Source organism: Clavelina lepadiformis, chromosome 9 (genome assembly GCF_947623445.1).
Source record: "Clavelina lepadiformis chromosome 9, kaClaLepa1.1, whole genome shotgun sequence".
Lineage (NCBI taxonomy): Eukaryota > Metazoa > Chordata > Ascidiacea > Aplousobranchia > Clavelinidae > Clavelina > Clavelina lepadiformis.
Window position 1 is genome coordinate 3,775,394 of NC_135248.1, and position 22,755 is coordinate 3,798,148.

A 22,755-nucleotide genomic window follows, 5' to 3' on the forward strand; every position below is an offset into this window, starting at 1 on the left:
AGAAAAATTTCTAGAAATGTATCACTTTTAGAAATACTTAACTTACACTAAATTCACTTTCTTTAGTTTTACAATTATGATGTATACAAGAAGCCAGATGTTTTTGCTTCTAACCTGTAAAAATCCGATCAGTTTACAACGTATAGTTTTCGAGTAATTAACGATTGAAAATGTGTGTGCAGTGTCGGCCACACCTAGTTAAAATAGTAAAGTCGCGAGCCCGGTATGGATAGGGTTAATAATTGATATAGCAGTGATAATTTTGTTGAAAGTTGTCAAATCTTGCATCGGTTTGAACATTAATCTTATGTTAAAATGATTGGCCATGTAAAACCTGACGTTATAAAATTTCATACCTTACACAGATGTGGAGATACCCTGACTGCACCTAGCGGTACCATAACTAGTCCGAACTACCCAAACAATTATGATGACAACAGAGAGTGTATCTGGAAAATTATTACCAGTCCTGGGACAAGCGTACAGCTGACAGTCACAGTTTTCGACGTGGAACATCACAGCCAATGTACTTGTTTATACTTGCTTCATAAAGTTGTGGGAAAATTTAACTTCAATCTCATGCCATTTTTGCATGATTTAGTCGCTTTCTAAAGTTTGCGTTTTGGGCTACTATTTAAATGTCGCCTTCCGTTTAATTATTATTTTTGTGTAGATAAATTTTTAATTTCCGTAGCTTTTAAATAATCGTCGCAAAACTACTAAATTCGATCTACCGGTTTCAGGCGACTACGACGTCCTGGAGGTGTATAACGGGCTGGCAGTCGATTCAAGCTACATGTTGGCTCAGCTTTGCAACACGCAGTCGTCTCCACCAAGCTTACCTATGGTCGTCTCGTCTACTTCGACTTTCATGACCGTGCGATTTTTAACAGGTTTTAATTTGAATTTTTTTCGCTGGTGTTGCTATTCAAATGTTAAGGATTCAATTGTATTGATCTGATAACGTTGAATATGGTGAAAACAATCGTCATCGATGGTGAAGGCATTGTTTTAACAGTAATTTTACTTAACCGTTTTATTAAGCATGTGATTTCATACGTAAGGGTCAGTTTTTTGTAAAATTGATTTTTTATCCTCGTTTTTTCGTTGCAGATGAATATGTAAACGGAAATGGCTTTAGCGCCACCTACCAGGAGCAACCTGGCACGTGTGGCGGAAAACTAACGGTCGCTAGCGGCAGTATCACGTCACCCAATTACCCCAATAACTACGCCTCCATGCAGGATTGCGAATGGTACATCGACGTTGGTGAAGGCAAGTTCCCATAGTTAGCACTTCATATTTTCATTTTATTCTTGTTCAAAAGCTCAACACCAACAGCACCGTAGGAACATAGAGTCAGCCGGTGGGTTGTGTGATTAGTACCAGCAGTGTAGTTTTAAAACAGACTGAGTATCGTTTAATGTAATTGGTGGTGATAATTGTTGGTATCAATAGTTTCTGTAGTGAGTTAGAGTTAGGGTTAGGGCAGCTTTGCTAATAGCATCGTCGTATTTTATCTTGCGCTCTCTTTACACAGTTTGTACACAGAATGCGCAGGGTTTCTCAATACTTACAATGAAATGTAACTGCTACATACAATCGACATCACCGTATTTTTACTGAAGCTATTTTTGCAACTTTTCTAGGCAGCACCGTCGTCTTTACATTTGAAACTTTTGATATTGAACCGGAACCGGCATGTGGATTCGACTTTGTGGCCATATACGATGGAAATTCGACCAGCGACACCCTTTTGCTTAAAGCTTGTGGTTCGACCATCCCTGGACCAGTGCAAACCAGTGGACACCGCGTGCTTTTCCAGTTTCATTCGGACCCGTACTCCACTCACACCGTATGTCCTCACTTTAAGATTGATTGCGTTCTTGCTGTTACTAGATCCCTGACATTTTTAGCGTTTAAGCCTGGTTCCCTGTTTTGGCAGAAACCAGCACTTATGGTATACTCTAAAAGTCTACATATTACATTCAAACATATACAATTCAAACTTTCTTGCAGGGTTTCAAGGTAAATTACGCCAAAGGATGCGGCGGAAAACTCACAGCGACACCGGTGTGTAAACTTTGCTTAAGAGATCTCAGTCTTTTTAGCAAAAATCCCGCACAATTTTTATCAATTTTTTCCATAGGACGGTGAAGTGTCTTCACCAAACTACCCGACCGCTTATCCAGCCGACACCAACTGTACCTGGACCATCTCGGCCCCCGAACCAAACGGACACATTTCTCTCACCTTCACTCACATGGACTTCTACTTTGACCCATACTCGGATGGCGTCTGTGGCAAGTCAGTATCTGGATAATTGACCATTTTTGTTTTGGTTTTACAAGTTTGGCTGGAACTATGAAGCATTATTTTCTTTCCGGTTGGAATTTCTCGCGTTTTTTCTAATTCATCATCGCTGGCGCCCTTTCATAATTAAAACACGGTAAATTTTTATGAGATTTCTTCTCTATTCCAAATTCAATTTTTTTTTCCAGGTATGATTATCTTGAAGTCTTGGACGGACCAACGTTGACGTCACCACCTTTTTCCCTCTATTGTGGGACCGCTCTTCCACCTGTCATTACGTCATACACCAATTCGTTTACCATGACTATGATCTCGCAGGTATATGCCGCTTTTGCTTATGGTTTAAAGTTAAACACTTACAATAAGCTTGAAATTATTTATAAAAATGTAAATTATGGTTTAGATTTAAATCAAATAATAGGTTTGCCACAGACTCAAACTTGGTTTCTAAATTTTGCAAGAAAAACCCGATTCTTTTTGCTGTCTAGAGTGCTTATCAGCGTACCGGATTTCGGGCCCTTTATAGTTCCTCTACCTCTCAGTGTGGTGGTAGACTGACCGCGCAGAGTGGGTATTTCAACTCCCCAAATTACCCAGATCCTTACCCAGTCTCCACTGTTTGCACGTGGTCCATTGAGTAAGTGAAGCCATAAGCATGTAAAATAAACTTGCTCTGTTTTCATTGAAAATATAGTTTGTATACTGCATTGCAGGATTTGTTTAATTTAGTGTTTTGTGCTTACTTGCTGCTGTTTTTATTTAGATGATTTAAAACTGAAATTAATTTTAATTGAGTGTTTAAATTCCTTCCAATTAAAGATTGAGTTTAAGATTTTATATTTAGATCGTCGCCTGGCAACGGGATTGCGTTGAGTTTTTTGTCGTTTAACCTAGAAGTGCATTCAGATTGTTTGTTTGATTACGTTCAAGTCCGCGAAGGTAAATTTTAACGAAACGTTGCCAACGTGAATTTAAGCTGTAGCCTACTTTTACTTTTTTAGTTGTTCAAGCTCCATTTATAAAACATTTACAGTAATACACCTTTGGTATGCATTTACACGGTTATAGGTTTAACTGTTGTAAATGGTTATAATGGTAATGTCCGTTGTTAATCTTGTTTTGTGCTGGAATTAAGTGGTTTGACATATAATTAGGTTCGGAAACTGGTCCTCTCCTCGCCCGGTTGTGTGGGAACGAACTTCCAGCCAATCTGACGACAATCAGCGGTCACGTGCTCTACGTCATCTTTCGAAGTGACATAAGCACAGTTGGTACCGGATTCCAGGCTAGATACCAACACACATACGGAAGCACTTCCATATCGTACGTTGTATCTTTATTGCTGGTTCTTTGCCCAGTTTGAGTTGTGGTTTTAGATAATATACTGTATTTTTTTTTAGGGAATTCAACGGGGTCATTGCGTCCCCTCTGTACCCAGGGTTTTACCCGAACCTTGTCGATGCCTATTATTACGTCTACGCCCCAGCGGGCCGCGTTATCATGTACTCCTTTGACCTCTTCGATTTTGAGCAGGCAACGCAATTGGGGTAAGTGTGGTTACATTTCATACGTACACTTTCTACGCTTATGACAGGCCATTTGTTCTTACAAGCTTTTCATGCTTTTCTGAATTTCTAATCTTTGTGTTTTTCGTTGTTTCAACGGAAAAGAGTTAAATACACACAAGTAGCGCGTTAATATATTGGCAAAATTGTGCTTTGTCCAATGCAATAAACGTATTTGTAATTTTCTTAAGTTAAATTTTATTTTCGTATCATTATGTCCACTTTTATTGCTACTAACCTTGCTCGTTCGAAGAATGTTAATGGAAGTCTATTTTTAATGTCTTTTGTCTATAAACTCAAGTCTATATCAACTAAATCCAATTGTTATTAAACAAACTTCATTTTATCTTGTTATTTCCAGTTTACCTTAACTAGCTTCCAAAATTATTCTCTTTTACAACGTAAAGTAACACTTTTTATTTCAGTTGCGAATACGACTATCTGGCAATATACGATGGCGACACAACTGGTTCAACCTACCTACTGCTTATGTGCGGTAATGACGTATTGCCTAGCCCTGGCACCACGACGCAGGTAAAAGGAGCTTTCTCACGTTTTATTAATGCTGACAAAACGATATTCTATAACGACAACACCTAGCAGTGTAAGCTAGGCATAGTTTAGCAAGATCGTTAGTTATGTAACATCTATTAACTACATAATTCTTTTCGTCATCAGACATTTGAACAGAGTGTAACTAGCTGTGTAGTTGCTGAAGTGTAGATCAGCAAGTTTTGCGACTTGCTCACATTCCATCAATTTTCAGTTTAAATTGAACTAAATTAACTTGTTGCTTATAGGGGGCTATGCTCGTCTGGTTTCATTCCGACTGGGGCGCTTACGGAAGGGGTTTTTACATGACTTGGGAAGCAATTGAAGGGGGCGGTATTCCCCCTAACCCCACGAATGTTCCCACCATCGCCCCAGGTACGTGAAACGTCGTTTTATCCCTAAAACCCTTTACCGTAATATCTAAATACACCCTAGGTTAACCTTTTAAACGTGTTGGCGTACGGTTTTATCGAGTTAGCCTAACATATAATGTCTGTTAGGTTAGTTGTGCTAGCTCTTAGGCATGTGCTATATTCATTAGGCACATGTGGTGCGAGTCACCTGGTGGCGGCTGTCTATCCTATATATCTTATTTCTCCCAACTGGCCTGACCCTTACCCGAATAATTTGGACTGCCAGTGGGTGATAGAAGCAGCAGCGGAATACAGGTTAGAAATAATTAGTTTTTGAATTTTATTATTTTAAGGAGAAATTACTGTAACTCGAACATGTATCCCAAAAGTATTTCACAAGTTAACGTTGAAATTTCTGTCGCAGCGTAATTGTTACAAATTTATCTAAAATAACCAAAAATTTATGGTGTCTCAAACGTCTGCCTTAAAGCAAATTTCTGGTGAATTTTGAAACCCAAAATACATTGCAGGGTGGTGCTGAATCTGCTTTACATTGATATCGAGTATAACACCAACTGTGCCATTGACTACCTTGCAGTATATGACGGTAATCTTGACGTCCTTGTCTTTTGTAAACCTTTCTACAAATCACTTTTAACAGATTTAGTGGGGCATGGTTTTGCTATAATATAGTCCTTGCTTACACAACATTGGAATGCATTAAAGTCACTGTTTTTCTTGGCAGGTCCTTCGGTCAATTCGCCGATGTTGGTGAAAACATGTGGAAGACGATTGCTGACTGACCCGGTCTACTCAACCCAACCATTCCTCACTCTTCGATTTAGGTCTGATCCGAGCCTCTCATATCCAGGTTTCAATGCAAGTTACCAACAGGGTAAGATAATTGATTTTTGTTTGTTGTTTCTATTTTTTCCTTTTGTGGACAAAAATATTTTTGGTGTTTTTTTTTGGTAACAATTTCTGTTACAAATGTACTTTTCGAGTACCAGTGTTTTCTGGTATTGCTTTGGAAGCCGATTGCATTGTTTTTAAAATCAAGTTTTTGATTGTAACTGTAGTATCCCTTGCTAACAACTGTTCTTTGCTATTCAAAGTAAAAATTCTCTTTTCTGTCATTTCAGCATGCGGAGGCCTGATCGTTGGCGATTTAGGGGCCGTTTACTCCCCCAACTACCCCCTCCAATACCCACCAAACACGGTTTGCGACTGGGTAATAGTAAGCACAATTGGCACCAACATATCCCTTGTGTTTGAATCACAGTTTGATATTAGGAATAGCGACAATAAATGCGGAGGTGGCGGTGATTACTTGCAGGTATGTGTGGGAAATTTTCATCAAGTCAGACAGACAAAACTGCTTCTGCTTCCTAATCAAACGTGGTTATGTTTAATGCCTACCTTAGGCATGACGGGCAAGGGCAAACGGTTTTTAGCTTCAAACGTTTCAAAAGAAATAGTAGTATGTATTCCAAAATAATTTGCACTTGTCAGTGTCGTAACTTAACAACCATTATTCACGTTGCTTTATTTAATACACGAAAAAAGGCTTTGCGTTTAAAGTTATACGCATTAACAATTTAATTTTAAAAGTTTGATTAACTTATTACAAAGTTAATATGCATTAACTGATCGATAACCAAACCCCAATTCAAAATATTACTGCTTGGTCTTTAGCTGCTCAACGGACGCGATGCCGATTCCCCCCCTCTGAATCTAAACCACGGTGATGGTAGTGGTCGTTATTGTGGCAGCAGCCCACCACTGAACTTACAGACTTCATCAAACGGACTCTTTGTTCGTTTCAGGACAGATGCCAACACCAATGCGGTTGGGTTTAGGTAGATATGCTCTGAATTATAGGTTGTTTGTGTTATTGCGTTGATAACACTGGTCTACACAAAATTTCAGGTTTGGGTTTTGACAACTCATTTTAGCTAATTTTGGGGCGCTGAATCCGAAAATGAACTCAGATTTTTTCTATCACATCACGTTTTTGAGATATGAAATATCCCTAATTTTTGAAAAAAATCAATTTTTGCCCCCCCTCTGTTGTCAAAACAAGGAATTCTGATGCAATAAACACTGTTTTACCTGCAATAATCTAGCTTTAATTAGCAAACAAGCATTCTATATTATATTCACACAAATTTGCGTTGTCTTTATTAAAATTTCATGTTTTGGAATAAAAAATAGGCATACAAAAGAGCAACCATAATAACATCAAACGCTACATTATGCTGACGAACCTGTCGATAGGACAGTGACAAGGTATTATCTGAATTATAGCCTACAGTTCACACAATATGCACATAGACAACGGAGTGCAGAAATTCTGAAGACACACACAGAAATAGCAAAGTGCCAAAATAAAGATTGACTCAAAGGGACTTGGGCAGGGCGAGTTCAGAAACAGTCAACAAAAGAGCTTTCATAAAATATGAACTCTTCACTTATAAGCTTAAAAATGCTCTTTTGAGGGACTTTCTTTTATGAGCAGCATCTGGAATTTCTCTTTTCAAACTCCAGCAATAGTCGGCCATCATATGACAATCCCACCGACCTTGATAACGTTCCTCCATAATTTTAATATCCTGGTGGAAACGTTCACCCTGTTCTTCACTAACTTTCCCAAGGTTTTCTGGAAACTCATCCGCATGGCTCTTCAAGTAGTGAACTTTGATGCTCATCCTGCATCCCAAATCTTCAAAACTAAGCAGTAGCTCCCTTAAGAGATCTTTATAATTTTCTGCTTTTCTGTTTCCCAAAACATTTCTCACAACAGCACCGAAAGCATTCCAAGCTCTAGCCTCGAATGGCAACATTGATTTTACAAAATTTTCATCCTTTAACAATTGCCTGATTTGTGGTCCATTGAAAATCCCAGCTCTTTTTTTCTCTTCACTGAGACCAGGAAAAGCATAACATATATACTTAAAACACTCTCCTTCATGATCCAAAGCTTTTACATATTGTTTCATGAGACCAAGTTTGATGTGAAGAGGAGGCAAGAGGATCTTTTTGATATCAACTAACTGATCACGTATGATATTTTTGTCTCCAGGTGTCAAGGTAAGCCTTGGAGGCCACTCTTCTTTCTTCCAGTGCTGATCCTTGGCCCTGCTGTCCCAGTAGCATAGGAAACATGGGTATTTGGTGTAGCCACTTTGTTGCCCCAGCAAAAAGTTCACCATTTTTAAATCTACACAGATGAGCCAACTATGCTCATGGTACTTGAACTTTTCAAGAACGGTTTTGATGTTCTGATACTCTTCTTTCATTGTCACCGAATGTCCTATAGGAATAGAACCGTACACGTTACCATTGTGAAGTAGAACACACTTCAAACTTCGTTTGGAGCTATCAATGAAAAGTCTCCATTCGTCTGCATCATACTGTGGTAATCCCATTTCTAGAAGAAGCCTTTCTATATTGTTGCAATAAACGAAATCATTGTGGGAAGCAAAATATGGAAGCAGTTCTTCTTCTCGTTTGCGAAAAAATGTCACGCTTGTACCAGCTTTGAGAAGTTTCCTTTCCTGTAGCCTTGATGCCAATAAATCCGCCGATTGCTTAGGCAAATACAAATCTCTCACTAAATCATTTAATTCCATCTGATTAAACTGGGAAGGCTTGTCTGACAGATCCTCGGATGCTGGTTGAAAAATTTCACTTTCTCCTTCACTAAACGATGCTTCTGAAGAAGAAATAACCTCTTCGTGTAGTTCTGGAAGTGATATAAATACTGGCAGTGGCTTTTCATCACTGTGAGGAACTGGCCGCAATGCCGAATCCAGATTTGGATATTTCAAACGATGTTTACTCTTTTTGTTATACCCTTTCACACTAACAAGACAAAAATAACAATCGTCAACATGATTTCGTTGCTCTCGCCAAATCATGGGTATTCCAAATTTCATTTGTGAACCTTTTCCTTGCGACCAACTTCTCAGACATTCAACGCTGGTCTTGCACGCTTTATGAGGAGCCCAGCTTTTGTCCTGGTCCCCTAACTTGACTTTAAAGTAAGCAAGATATGCCCTTTTTACAAACGTGGTAATATTGCATTGTTGAGACTTCAACATGAAGCATCCACAAATGTAACAAAATATATCCGGATCATTACAACATTTTCTTCTTTTGCTGGAAGCAGACATAGCTTGAGATCAAATATTACCTTTCTTTGTTAGTAGTTTTCTAAGAGCAAGTTTTTCCACAGAAACACCACTATACCAAAAACTCTAACCGACTTGAACTCAAACTTATATAGTATGAAAATACCTTTTCCTTCTACAAACCACTTTTCAGCTTGAACTCTGATGTTGGTCTGTACAATGTACATGTGCTTTATGAAACTTCTAAATAAATCTTCCTTACTAAGCAAGAATTTATTACTAAGTCAAATCTACTCCCACCAGCTGTCTTCCTACGATATTCCAGCTGCACAGAGATAGCAGCTGACCCACAGATAACGCCTGAGAAGCCAAGACAGGGAGTTCAAGCCAGCATGGAAAAACTCTACGCGAGCAATTTCAACTATGTCCTATTATGATATCATAACAGGATTTTTTTTATTTTAGAGGAAATCTGAACCAATTTATGAATTTAGTGCAAAAATATCTCTATGTTTGAAAGTTTATAGCTGTCAGAAAATAATTATATTTGACATTTTACTGTAAAAAGGGTAAAATTGGTCAATTTCATAAAATAATGACACCGATAGAAAGAAAACTTGATGTGATAGAGAAAATCTGAGTTCATTTTCGGATTCAGCGCCCCAAAATTAGCTACAATCAGTTGTCAAAACCCAAACCTGAAAAAAAAGTTGAAATTTGTAGACCAGTGTAATTAATTCAAGCATGTAATAAGTGTGGCGCATACTAACTCTCGTTTGCTTTTTCCAGAATTACATGACATTCTGTACCGTAATATCATACTGTATATAAGCTTGGAATATGTAATACGAACTTATTAGTTGCGTATTTCGACTACGGCCTTCCGAGCTACGTTAGTGTAGTTGCTCGCGGCGATGACGTCACGGGCACTCGTTATCCTACCATGCTTCTGTTAGTTTAATGCATAAGTGTAAAGTCACGCACTCCTGCAAGAGGTTTAGTTTAGTATTTTTAGATTTTTTGAAACTTTTTTTGTGATAGATTTACTTATACGTCACTGGCAGGATCATGCGGAGCTGAATTACGTCTCACGGATCAGGTTACGTCAGCCACTCTTACGTCACCAAACTACCCAAGCGTACGTCATTACAAATTCCTTGTCATTTACTTTTACGCCATTACCCAATTGTGAAAATAATCGTCCCTCTTCCAACTAATTTAGTATCTCGTCAAATTTATCCTGGAGTTTTATTGAAAAATTTTTACCGTCTAGAACTATCCAGAAGGAATAGACTGTTACTGGATAATCGTGGTTCCAGCTACTGAAAGCGTTCAGCTCGATTTCCTGGATTTCAACGTCGAATATCACACGAAGTAGGTCTTGTCGTGCACAATGTCCTCCATACTTTGATTGAACTTGCTGATTTTTACAGCCAACGGATGGCTTTGTTACACATTATTATACATATATACAGTATCTACGTTTTATAAAGAGTATGAAGGTGTTAACTATGCTTAATCAAGTATAACATCGGTATAACGACGTTGTCGTTACTAAGCATGATACTTTCTTACTCTCAGTTGTGATTACGACTATGTTCTGGTCATGGACGGCCGTACAGGCGACGGAGAGTTGTTGGGCAAATTTTGCGGCAGCAGCCAGCCCCCAACCACCAAATCACTAGGAAATGAGATGTTAGTCAGACTGAGGTCAGACCCATTTACCACTGGCACTGGGTTTAGAGCAACGTACAGCATCGGTAGGTGTATAAGTGAATGTGACTTTTGACGTTTAGATCGATTGTTGGACTGCTGAGGTAGCGAATTTAGTGATATTGCCTTTTGCCTACAGTCTCTTGTCACCATTTCAGTAGTATGAGGCTTGGACCGATGCTGATATATTCTCCAGCAATTAGTGCGAGTTTCTTTTAATAAAAGTTTAGCTTTAAGCTGCACTTTTTAGGTTTGTTAGATTTAAAAAATAGTCAAAGCAGTCAAAAGTTGTGTTTCAATACAAGAACTTTTTCACATTATTAACCTAAAAATAATAATCGCTGTTTTCTCAGCTGCGTGCGGTGGAACATTAGTGGGTGTAGCCGGAAATATGATGTCACCAAATTATCCTTCAAATTACCCCACAAACACCAAGTGCCAGTGGGTGATCAGAGGCCCAGCCTACCACTTTGTTTCTTTCACATTTGATGCACTTCAACTCCCCGCTTTAGATGACTCAGCAGTTTGTGGCGATGGCAGTGGTGACTACATCGAAATTAGAACTTACAATTTCACAGGTTTGATACAGTTGTTGTTTGAGTTTTCTAGGTTTGGTATTTTAAGGTTTTCTGTAACAACAAACACTTTTAATTCCATATTTACTGTTCGCTTCTGTACTGCCACACAGGACCACTAATATCCACTGTATGCGGTAATACGATTCCGTCGAACGCTATTGACACCGTCACCAACGAGGCTTACGTCACTTTCATCAGCGATTCGGCCGACACAGCAACCGGATTTAGCATGAATTTTGCAGCCAGCGAAGACGGTAAGCGCTTTTACGGACTTCATAGCACTGTGGAGCAAGCACCCATAAAATGTTCTATGCCTCGAGCATTTGTCTTACCCGATGTTTACCTAAAACTCTAAAGACTTTACGTACCCATACCTGAACCTGAACTAACCGAAATCTTTCACCCCAGTTTAAGGTTCAATTTGTTTTTGCTAAACCAAAATCTGCTTTTTCTGCAATGTGATTTCGGTGTAACAATCGCTATGGTAATGTTGAACGACAATATTTTTCTTCCCATGCAGCATGCGGGGCCGATCTGAACGACAACGGGGGCATCATTCAGACCCCCAACTACCCGAACGCGTACGACCACGCCCGTGTATGCACCTGGAATATCCAAGTCCCCGAAAACCGAAGGGTAACTCTGACGTTCAACACATTTGACGTTGAAGATCCTTATGAGGAGGATGGTGTTTGCTACTGGGACCACGTTGAGGTAATAATTTGTAGCTGGTTGTTGCAGGTTGTATACGGCAAATATACAACATGTCAACGCTATTATTTATTTGTTAGTCGAGTTACTTTGTCATTTTAGTTGTTTGATTGGTTACTCATATTTAGAATTATTTTAGACAAACTAGTTGGTTCGAATTGCAGGACTGCATCCCTGGGTTATTTTTTACTATGATGTTTATACTTCAAGGTATTTATTAATACTTTTAGGTATTTAATGGAATCAATCCAAATTCTCCGTCAATTCGTGGTCGAATTTGTGGCTCTGTCATCCCGAAACCCTTCGATTCAAGTGGAAACACGATGCGAGTCGTCTTCACAACAGATGCCTCCGTGTCGAATGGAGGATTCTTAGCCACCTACTCTGCTACTGAACCGAGAGGTTTTCTGTCTTTTTATCATTACAATCAATTTTAACTGCATTATATAAGAAGTAGACCTTCTACTATATTTAGTTAATGTGGTATAGATATGCTTTAGCTTATAGATTATGACGTGGTAATCGTATGCTGCTTGAACAATTATGTACTAGTTAACGTGTTTTATGTAATGATACATAACATGTGAGTAAGCTTCTTTTGCAATTTTCATTAACTACATGCGCTATTCTAGTGTGCGGCGGTAGACTATCATCGCCTAGTGGTGGCAATTTTACATCGCCTAACTACCCAAGCCAGTACGGTCTTTCCACTGAGTGTATATGGAAAATTGAAAACCCTAATCTCGTCAACAGCACCATTCTCATCGACTTTAAAGCCTTTTCGTTGGAACATCATATTACATGCAACTATGATTACCTGACTTTTAAAGCCGGTTAGTTTTAAATAGTTTTAAAGTTTTTTTTGAGACCTGCCCTTGGTTTTTATGTTTTGCTCTTTGCTTGCTTAGAGGCTTATTTTGAGATTATACTCAATTTGAGTAGCTAACTTGAGTGAGTATTCGTTCTCACCACTAGCGCTATTCACTTTAAAGCTAGAGTGCATTGTAATGGTTTGCGCTATGTAGGTTATACAGCACTTTAGTAGATTTGTGTTATTTTTAAGGCGACACCTACGATGCGTATCCCTATTCAACTTTCTGTGGTACCAGCAAGCCCAAACCGTTTGGTCTTGCCACTCCAGCTGCGTTTGTTCAGTTCATTTCGGACCCTTATGTAACTGACACGGGGTTCGCTGCAAGCTACTCCTTCAGCAGTAAGTTATGTAATTTCGGTCATCAGTAAGACGACTTTTGAGTGGGCATTTTGACGTTAAAAGACGATATTAGGTCGATATTAGGGAAACTGACTTGTCTGACTGCCCAAGTGGTGCAAGATTAGAGTTTTTTTTTATCGAAATACCGTGTTTTTTAGCCTGTGGTGGTTACATAACGGGAACAACTGACGGTGTGCTTGCAAGCCCCAATTTCCCAGCAACATACGACCACGATGATTATTGTTTGTGGACAATTGCAGTTTTAGAAGGGCACAAAATAAACGTAAGTGAGCGCCAATTTTTATAAGATCTAGCGAATAACATTTAATCCCATCTTAATTTAGAGCGAACGTTTTGATTGTATAGAAAATCAAACTGTTACTGGCACACATATGTTCGCAATTGCATTTAACTTTAAATTAATCCTGCCACGCAATACTTGGTATACTAGCCAAGCAACAATTTCATACCGGCGCACTTTTATTGTTATCTTCAGCTTCACTGGACCAACTTCATCGTCGAACCACACAACAACTGCGCTTACGATTACTTGAAAATTTACAACGGTCCCTCCATAGACTCGCCCCTTATTGGCACCTACTGTGGCAACACTGCTCCCACCGAGTTTCAGTCGGGTGGAAATTCAGTGACCATTCTTTTCCAAAGCGATTATTCTGTGGCAGGGGTTGGTTGGAGAGTGGAATGGTCCGAGGACAATTCAGGTTGATGAACCTACTATAAGCCACTTTCTTAGTGTATTTTGACTCAAATCTGTTGCTAATTATTTAATTTTTTTAGTATTACTTTGTGGATTATACATTTACAATCATTCTTGTTTTATTTTATAACAGTTTTATTGGTACCTCAAAGATCAGATGTAAAGCATTTAACAATAAGCCAAATTTCAGTTCAAACTAAATTTATTCTTCCAGGCTGTGGTAACGTCATATACCACGACCCTGTCGGCATGTTAACGTCACCCGGTTATCCGGGAAATTACCCACGCAACAGCGACTGCGTGTGGCAGTTTATTGTCGATCCTGCCTACCATTTTGACGTCACTTTTGATGAAAACTTTCACATCGAATGGAAGGAAGGTTGCTTGTATGACTACGTCGCGGTAAGAAACTGCTTGTGCTGAAACGTTTGGCGTTAATTTTTGACTATTTATTCTTTATTTGATTTACCTTGCCAAAACCAACGAGTTTCGAAAGAAAACTAACGCAATGTTAGTGTGCGTTTTTTATTTTTGTTTTTTTTATATAATTCATTTGTTATTACTTAGTTCTCGTAAATTAACTTTACACTTCAACTTAATCTTTTTTTGACATTGCACTTATAAGCTATATTTCTGACATCGTGTTTTGTAACAATTTATCTATCTGGTTCATTTTGCGTATATTTTAAATCATGGTTGCGCTATTTTCATCCAGAATATCTCGCAAATGGTGAATTTGATTGTAATGGTAACAAAGTGGCTGTCTTAATGCTTCTGGATTTAAATTATTTTTTCTCCTATGCAGGTGTACGATGGTATGTCCGAATACTCCCCAGTTCTCGGGAAATATTGCGGCACAGCAGGAGACTCTTCCATTCCTCCTGAAGATCCGCTCAAGAGCTCCATAGAGCAGATGACAATAAGGTTCAGGAGCGACTTCTCCCAGGAGCACATCGGTAAAGTTTCACGGAAAAGACTGCATCGTCATTCTTCCGATCTTAATCGCTTCTCATCTGACAGTTTTTCCGGAATTTTTTTGATCGGAGCTAGACATTTTGAAAGAATGAGTTAACTTTTACCTACTTTGTTCATCCTTCCGTAAAACACCATTATTCCTCCTCATCAGTCATTGTATGCAGGATTACTCTTCGAGTTATTACTTTTCCTGAAGATTTTTGCTTGTGCAGAAAAGAATATTATTGCTTAACCGGGAATGCAAAATTTCAAGGGTTCAAGGCAAACTGGGACGCGCAATGTGGCCAGAAGCGTACAACCGAAACTGGAACGATCCAGTCTCCGAATTATCCTGCCGCCTATAACAACCTCGAATATTGCGAATTCCTCATCACTTACCCGAGCTCAGTGAAATTTGTTAAACTCACGTAAGTCCTAATGATTGCTTTAACATTCCCCGCTTACTTACAATAACAGAGTGTACTAATAGTGTTTGCTCGGACAATGCTTTTGCAGACCTTCAAGTATTATAAGATGGTTTTTAATTTTTCGAATTGTTTTTAACCAGGTCGTCACGATCAATTTGTTTTTTACAGATTCACTTACTTCAGTGTAGAAGCGGGATCGAACCCCAGCGTGTGCGATTATGACTACGTCAAAGTATACGCTGGTACCGCGATTGATGGTTCACCCCTGCTGGGTACCTATTGCGGTAACCTGCGCCCCACTACACCCCTATCGTCGGAGGTAAGCGCGTACAAACTGTGCCTGATGTATTGTGAAAATAAAGTATCGAAGACGTGTAAACGTGATTCTACACGTGAAAAATGTGTAAAATCGTGAGAGTAAATTTTGTATTGAAGTATTTCAACTATAAAATATATGCGACATGCAGTAATTCAGCCTCGTTTTATCCATTGAATAGTTAGTTATCAGTGAAGATCATAAACTGGTTTAAATCAGTTTTTTTAACAAAGGTAAGTTAGTGTGATCGTGTGTTATCAAAATACTTATCACCTATGACCGTTGCAGGCAAAAATTTCTTGTACTTGTAATAGACATCGCAACGAACTTAAACTGTAGAGTACCATGTACAGTAGGAGTTAATGTCATTTTGCAGGGAAGCATGCTGGTCGTGTTCAGTGCTGATCAAACTACCATATCCTATGGATTCCAAGCTACTTATGAAAGTTCCGATTGTGGTGGGATACGCACTGCAGCTTCAGGCAAGATTACAATTTTTAACCGTTAACTAAATAATCGAAGCTGGCAAAAACAAAGTAACACCAACGTTTGATATTTCCGAACAATGGCCATCTTACCATGCGCATTTATACTTAAAACAACGTCTTGATATTTTTCCAGGTGACATCAATGCTTTTACTCATTCCGACTTGCACAACAACCGCAACTGCACCTGGCAGATAAACGTCGACCAGCCTGGAAAAATCATTGAACTGAAATTTTCCACTTTCGATCTGGAAGCCCACACCAATTGTCTTTATGATAACGTCAGGGTATGGCTATAAATGTATTTTCTGTTGTTGTTGAACTTTTTTTGCCAACCATTCTATGTTCAGAACATTTTCTTATGGTTTTTCTATGATCCAATACCAAGAGTGGTAAGATACGGATTGAATCATAGTTGAGATGAATTGAAATTACAACAATGTCAAATTTTATGGTTGATAAAAATTCATTAATCTTGAATAAATAATTACTGTACTCATATGATAGTAACAAATAAGCTGGTAAGTCAGTAGAATTGTATCTAAACTTTAGCAAACTGAGTAATCAATTTAAATGTAATTAATTAATTTAAACTATATTTTTATCGCAAATATCAGGTTTACGACGGGGCTGACACCAGCGCACCATTGATTGGTACTTACTGTGGTAACCGAGTCCCAACTTACATTACGAGCACCGGGAATAAGATGACCATCGAATACAACACCGACGACCTGACCACTGGTATATGTTTTCACACTTGTCTTCAAAACATTTTGCTCTGGGAGCACAGAAAATATGCGCCGGTGTTCGAAACATACGTTTGGAGTGTGAGACTGGTATATTGCTAATACTATACCATAACTATCACCCACGCTCAACATTCTGAATACCTAACAAAAATAAATTAGTAAGTGACTCGAGCGTATAATATTGTGCAATGCGTATAAGGAGATCAGTCTTGAAGAATCGGGCGATGCTTGTAATAAGAAGTGACTTTCGTGGCTGTAACTCTGTTTCAGGAGAAAATTTTCTGCATCGCAATTCCTTTGTTTTACCCATTACTTCAATCTAATGAACCCGTGAATTGGTTTCGGTTAAAACTATATCGCCGTTTTCTAATGTTGCCCGAACACTGACGTAACCCTTACTACTTTACCTCTAACATTTTTCCGTTTTAAAGGACACATGTTTTGTATTTTACTTTAAATAACTTATATTATAAATTAAATTTTATTGTAACTTAAAATGTTTACTTTATAACGAGAATAAAGAGTTTTGTAAAAATTGAGCTTGTAACAGGGGATGGTTTTACCGCGAGTTACCGGGCAACACCGGGTCCACAAGACGGCTGCGGGGGAACATTAACGGAATCAAGCGGAACACTTAGCACCCCAGATTTGGATAACTCAGGTATGAGCTCGTATGGATACGCAAGACTGTTTATGGTGGTCGTTCGTTTATATACCTGTTTAAATTTGTGTCTAGAATTTTGTCGTAAAAAAGCGTCAAGTGCATTAGATATGTAACAACGTATGGCATAAACCTCTTTGCTTTACATTCAATATGCATCATTCAAGCGGTTTCTTAACATCATTTTTTATCAAAGGCTACATCAACGTAATCGAGTAACTGTTAGAAATTGACAAAAAGTAATTACAAGAAACATGGATGCACGTTTAAAGGCCATGGCAGCTTAGGTGGAGCATCGACTAGCAACAAAAATCATCCAATTTCTTCGATTTTTGCAGGAAATTATGACGCCATGCTCAATTGCTTATGGCTCATTAAGGTCGACGAGAACAGTCTGATTAATTTGCAGTTCAACAACTTTCGCCTGGAAAATGAGTCTTCCCCTGGTGTTTGCGGTTACGATAGGGTCGAGGTGCGAACCTAGTTACCGCAATAAAACCCAATCCCACGCCACTACTTGTATGTAAAGTCGCTGTAATGCATTTTTGTAATGTTTATATTCAGATATACGACGGGCTTTCGGAAGCCGATCCGCTTGTCATGATAGCGTGTGGTATCAATGTGCCAGCACCCTATGTGTCTACCAGCAACGGGTTATACGTGCGTTTTATATCGGACCCCTTTGTTGAAGATACGGGTAAGTACACTCGTTACCTAACACTTACACCAATATGAAATGAAACGTTTTTACAAGTGGTATAGATTATAGAAGACATTGCCGCACAGATTTATCTGGCCAACGTTTTGTTATAAAAGCAAAAAATTACACAGAAAGTTATAGTAAGATTTGTTTAATACTTTATTTTGAGGGTTTACCGTGCAGTATCAAACACAGCCGAGTTTATGCGGCGGCCGCTTCAAGACAAGTGATAATTATCAGACGTTACCAGCGCCTCCGTTAGGCGACGCAACGCAGCCTTACAATTGCAGGTCGGTAAACTTGTTAGGCCTATATTCTGGAAATAAACAACATACTTCAGCCTATACTGCAACGCAAGTTCTAGGATTTTGATTCATTTTTGTCTTGATCTTTTCTTAGTAAATACTTTTTGTTAACTGTTTTACTGAGAAACTAACACAATCTTGTTTAACCACTGCTTTACTAGGTGGACTATAGACGCAGGCTTTGATACGAGCATATACATCCAGATCTCATTTGATTCATTTGATATTCAATCAACATCAAACCCGGACGATTCCTGCTCTTTTACTTACCTTGAATTGCGTGATTATCCATTGGGTAAGTGATAGGCTCTGACGTCATCTTTGCCACTGTGCTGCTGATTTGCTTTGGATCATTTGCTGCAAAAATATGCCACTGTATGACAAGTTGTCTTTTGCTTAGCGATCAGTTTTAATTATTTCTAAACAACAGGCGACTACGGTCAGGTTGTTCGCTACTGCGGCAGTGACGTACCTCCGGACTTCCACAGCCTTGGACAGGTTGTTCAGGTAGCCTACATTAAGTACTGATATTTCTAATATTTCATTTTGATATCTGATATTCCTAGTAATTGTTACAGACGTCCTAGTAAATAGTAACAGACGGCGAGTATATCCCCATATTCACATGATGAATGAAAATAATAATGCAAACTACTTAAACTAATATACTTGGGTGCTGAATTTATCATCCTACCACGTATGTTTTGATGCAGGTGAACCTTCGCACAGTACTGGGCACCACTGGATCCGGGTTTACGCTTAACTATAGAAGGACGTCGTGTTCCAGGACATTGACCCAACCTCACGGCCAATTGTTTAGGTATGTTCTTCCACAATGCTCTGTTGTTTACACTGACACTTAAACGACACTAAACTTTGGCTAAGTATAATTTTAAAATCCCAGCGTAATTGCTGCATTCTTCAATTGCTATGTTATGCAAACGTATTGAACGTAGCAATTTATCCTTGGATTTTACTTCGATCTGGCAAGCTTAACATATTTTGGACATAAATGATGAAATTGTAAGTAATGTAATATTTTCCTTTTAACAGCCCTGGTTGGCCGGATCCGTATGTTCACAATCTGGAATGCGATACATTTATTCAAGTACCAGCCGGAAACCAAATCCAACTCTTTTTCAATTTCTTTGACGTGGAATTCGAAAATAATTGCGACTTTGACCACTTGGATGTCAGGTTGGTAAAACTTTGATACTGAAGTAAGTTATTAGGAAAATCAATTTGTCTTCATAACATGATACTAACATGTACAAAGGATGATCGAATGTTATATTCTAGTGACAAAACATCTAACAAAAGTGCTAAAAATTCTCTTTTATAAAAAAAACTGCAATTTTAAAATCGAAATTTCTGTGGAATGTGGTTAATTGATTTGACCGAAAATATTAATTTTTCTGCATTGCTGTGGTATAAAGCGATATTGTCGCTTTATATTCGTGACGCTTTATATTCGCGACATTGCGCTAAACAGCGATATTGTCGTCTTTATATTTTTTAATCAATAATCAATTTTAATCAATCCTTTGTTTGTTTCAGAAACGGAAGTGACGAAACAGCAGCCTTGATAAAGCGTTTATGCGGAAGCTCCTTACCCGCCCCCATGTTCCCAAAAAATAACGAAATTTTCCTCAAACTTCTCACTGACCCGTTCATAGTCGGCAAGGGGTATGTGCGTAGGTTATATGGTAAAGTTGACGAGATTGTTAACTAAAACGAATCGTAACAAAAGCTGCTATTTTGGTGAATGACTTATTAAAATCGTAATACCATTAAGAAAGAACAATTAAAAAAGTTATACAACAGAAAAGTAGGGTTTGTTTTTGTTTTTGTTTTTTTGTCTGGTGGCAAGCGTACAGTACGAGAATGACTATTTTTAGATATGACATCACGTATACATCATCACCTGACAGTTGTGGCGGCAACATCACCGGCGACCACGGAAATGTATTCAGTTCTTTCTATCCTCAGGTGAAGCAATTCTAACTTGGCTTTTTCTTCAAACCGAGTGCTTTCTTTTATAATCAGCTTTTGTCTAAATCTGTACTGTATTCACTGTATGACAGGAATAGCCAAGTGCAGTGAAATTCGAAAAGTTTGCTAACGTTTTACTTTGGAAACTAACACTATGTTATGCTTAGCCTTTTCAGTCCACAGTACCGCCTTTTCATCAGTTGGAAGTTAAGCCAGTCAAGTAAATAAAGTTCATTACCAAAGTTTAAACGAGTTTTTTTTTGCATATTTCAGCCTTACAAACCGAACACGGATTGCTGGTTTAGCATAATGACGCCCGTCGGTCGTCTAGTTATTCTTCACATAAGGTTTATTGACATTTATTATGAGGTAAGAACCCTTGCTAACTGCAAAGACTTGATCGCATATATAGAAATCGCTAAACATTTCCTTGATTTTCCCAGTGAATGTAAAATAATCGTGCAATTCAACAAATACGCCTTCAAGGAACAGACAGTGAACATTTTAGGGGCGCTGCACTGTTATGTTTAAAATTCGTCAAATGCATTTCTATTGGTTGTGGATAGACAATGGACATATCAATGATGCCGTACACATTATTTAAATCGATTAATCATTCATTTCAGAGGGAACCAACTAGGTGTGCTGATGATCTACTGCACATATACGGAGGCCCCACGCTGTCCAGTCCTAAACTCGGGGCATACTGTGGTTACGGGTCGCTCAGTGATATACGCAGTCAAACGAATGGAGCCGCTGTGAGGTAAAGGTCCTATAAGGCTATAACTGTAGTTAACATTGTATTGTTCGCTGCCGAAGTTCTTGTGTAAAAAGTATTCGACTGGTTTATTTGCTGAGTAAGATTTGGATTGTAATCTTTTGAAATAGACTTCGTCTGCTGACTGCTTAAACTTGGGAATCTTTGCGCTTATTTGTCGTGTATAATAACGTTGCTACTTTTTTACCGACGGCAATTACATATCCTTCCCATGGGTTTATATGTGTAAAGTTTATGAGCGTTTCATTGCAAAAAACGCTGTAGCCTACATTGTCCTACAGCCACATAAGTTGAAAATCTTGTGATATACCATAATTAATGTTTTGCAGACTGACAACTTCAGATTTTGCACCAGGTACGAGGACCAACGCTGGATTTCGAATCGAATTTGAAAGTTAAATATTTTCTTTCCTTTGATTTCTATGTTTATATATGTGATGTCGATGTTTGTTAATACTTGATTTTCCGTGCCGTGATTACGCCAATATGAGAAACAATTACACAGCCAATACCTTTCTTTACACTTAATAAAGTTTCTGCAAAACGTTTTGACAGATATTTTAACGAGTGCGCGGTTAACAGTGAATATTTGCATAATTTGTAAAAGGACCCTTAGGTTGTGATCTGAATTGATAAGCACACAATCCAGTAAAAGCACAAGCTGCTGTGACCTGAATTCGAACCAGGGTTGCCACGGCCACAACGTGGAGTACTAACCACTATACGATCACAGCTGGATAAGTAGCAGAGGATGGTTTCGATCCATCGACCTCTGGGTTATGGGCCCAGCACGCTTCCGCTGCGCCACTCTGCTGAATGAGTGAATATTAGCTTTCTAGTTTAAATCAATTTTACCCTTTTTTAAAATTTACCAACTAAGCAACACAGTTAAAATGATTAAGTTATCAATTATATATGTAATAAACTCACTATTGAGATTGAGACATTAAAAATTTGCATCGATTCATGCTGTTGATCATCTGCAACTTTTACCTGAATTGATAAGCATTGATTTGAAAGGCCGATATCGGACATTGTGTTCGACTCTAGCAACAGAACAGCTTTGCATCACTCAATCCAGTAAAAGCAAAATTTGCTGGGACCTGGATTCGAACCGGGGTTGCCACGGCCACAACGTGGAGTACTAACCACTATACGATCACAGCTGGATAAGTAGCAGAGGATGGTTTCGATCCATCGACCTCTGGGTTATGGGCCCAGCACGCTTCCGCTGCGCTACTCTGCTGAATGAGTGAATATTAGCTTTCTAGTTTGCATCAATTTTACCCTTTTTTAAAATTTACCAACTAAGCAACCCAGTTAAATGTAGAATGTCACACGCAATATAACATATTGATATAAACCCCAATGTAATTTTTCAATCGTATTTTGACCTTTTTGTTACTCAGTTCATACAACATTATAGTAGTATTCAGAAAACTTATCAACACAAAAGCTATAAATTGGTAGCATTTGAAAACACTGTTATTTGTTGAGATTGTATGTTGTGTTAGTAGTTCAAACAAACTACAAA

General features: G+C 38.5%; 2 protein-coding genes and 1 non-coding gene across 3 annotated transcripts in view; 1 reads left to right on the plus strand and 2 right to left on the minus strand.

Moving 5' to 3' along the window:
- Positions 1 to 9,621, minus strand: part of LOC143470175 (tubulin beta chain-like) — a 74,592-nt gene extending 64,971 nt beyond the window's left edge. The window contains exon 1 of the mRNA XM_076968121.1: positions 9,005 to 9,621. Coding sequence (XP_076824236.1) covers positions 9,005 to 9,143 — 139 coding nt within the window. The 5' untranslated portion in view covers positions 9,144 to 9,621. The remainder of the gene's footprint in view (positions 1 to 9,004) is intronic.
- Positions 1 to 21,769, plus strand: part of LOC143470173 (cubilin-like) — a 34,543-nt gene extending 12,774 nt beyond the window's left edge. The window contains exons 32-80 of the mRNA XM_076968120.1: positions 366 to 526; positions 744 to 893; positions 1,114 to 1,279; positions 1,654 to 1,855; positions 2,020 to 2,073; positions 2,150 to 2,307; positions 2,502 to 2,631; positions 2,802 to 2,950; positions 3,158 to 3,252; positions 3,468 to 3,636; positions 3,714 to 3,860; positions 4,304 to 4,412; positions 4,679 to 4,805; positions 4,972 to 5,098; positions 5,314 to 5,390; positions 5,529 to 5,678; positions 5,926 to 6,119; positions 6,479 to 6,642; positions 9,958 to 10,054; positions 10,190 to 10,290; positions 10,498 to 10,676; positions 10,983 to 11,207; positions 11,318 to 11,461; positions 11,728 to 11,921; positions 12,149 to 12,320; positions 12,551 to 12,751; positions 12,982 to 13,131; positions 13,290 to 13,414; positions 13,628 to 13,853; positions 14,064 to 14,251; positions 14,655 to 14,805; positions 15,078 to 15,231; positions 15,400 to 15,550; positions 15,924 to 16,029; positions 16,169 to 16,320; positions 16,651 to 16,777; positions 17,336 to 17,446; positions 17,785 to 17,918; positions 18,011 to 18,143; positions 18,316 to 18,436; positions 18,613 to 18,746; positions 18,882 to 18,958; positions 19,165 to 19,271; positions 19,505 to 19,648; positions 20,009 to 20,137; positions 20,350 to 20,440; positions 20,717 to 20,812; positions 21,070 to 21,206; positions 21,551 to 21,769. Of these exons, the coding sequence (XP_076824235.1) occupies positions 366 to 526; positions 744 to 893; positions 1,114 to 1,279; positions 1,654 to 1,855; positions 2,020 to 2,073; positions 2,150 to 2,307; positions 2,502 to 2,631; positions 2,802 to 2,950; positions 3,158 to 3,252; positions 3,468 to 3,636; positions 3,714 to 3,860; positions 4,304 to 4,412; positions 4,679 to 4,805; positions 4,972 to 5,098; positions 5,314 to 5,390; positions 5,529 to 5,678; positions 5,926 to 6,119; positions 6,479 to 6,642; positions 9,958 to 10,054; positions 10,190 to 10,290; positions 10,498 to 10,676; positions 10,983 to 11,207; positions 11,318 to 11,461; positions 11,728 to 11,921; positions 12,149 to 12,320; positions 12,551 to 12,751; positions 12,982 to 13,131; positions 13,290 to 13,414; positions 13,628 to 13,853; positions 14,064 to 14,251; positions 14,655 to 14,805; positions 15,078 to 15,231; positions 15,400 to 15,550; positions 15,924 to 16,029; positions 16,169 to 16,320; positions 16,651 to 16,777; positions 17,336 to 17,446; positions 17,785 to 17,918; positions 18,011 to 18,143; positions 18,316 to 18,436; positions 18,613 to 18,746; positions 18,882 to 18,958; positions 19,165 to 19,271; positions 19,505 to 19,648; positions 20,009 to 20,137; positions 20,350 to 20,440; positions 20,717 to 20,812; positions 21,070 to 21,206; positions 21,551 to 21,620 (6,856 nt within the window). The 3' untranslated portion in view covers positions 21,621 to 21,769. The remainder of the gene's footprint in view (positions 1 to 365; positions 527 to 743; positions 894 to 1,113; positions 1,280 to 1,653; positions 1,856 to 2,019; positions 2,074 to 2,149; positions 2,308 to 2,501; positions 2,632 to 2,801; positions 2,951 to 3,157; positions 3,253 to 3,467; positions 3,637 to 3,713; positions 3,861 to 4,303; positions 4,413 to 4,678; positions 4,806 to 4,971; positions 5,099 to 5,313; positions 5,391 to 5,528; positions 5,679 to 5,925; positions 6,120 to 6,478; positions 6,643 to 9,957; positions 10,055 to 10,189; positions 10,291 to 10,497; positions 10,677 to 10,982; positions 11,208 to 11,317; positions 11,462 to 11,727; positions 11,922 to 12,148; positions 12,321 to 12,550; positions 12,752 to 12,981; positions 13,132 to 13,289; positions 13,415 to 13,627; positions 13,854 to 14,063; positions 14,252 to 14,654; positions 14,806 to 15,077; positions 15,232 to 15,399; positions 15,551 to 15,923; positions 16,030 to 16,168; positions 16,321 to 16,650; positions 16,778 to 17,335; positions 17,447 to 17,784; positions 17,919 to 18,010; positions 18,144 to 18,315; positions 18,437 to 18,612; positions 18,747 to 18,881; positions 18,959 to 19,164; positions 19,272 to 19,504; positions 19,649 to 20,008; positions 20,138 to 20,349; positions 20,441 to 20,716; positions 20,813 to 21,069; positions 21,207 to 21,550) is intronic.
- A 194-nt stretch (positions 21,770 to 21,963) lies between these two features.
- Positions 21,964 to 22,035, minus strand: Trnam-cau (transfer RNA methionine (anticodon CAU)). Its single transcript has one exon. It is a non-coding gene; the product is annotated as a tRNA-Met (tRNA).
- Positions 22,036 to 22,755: the final 720 nt, after the last annotated feature.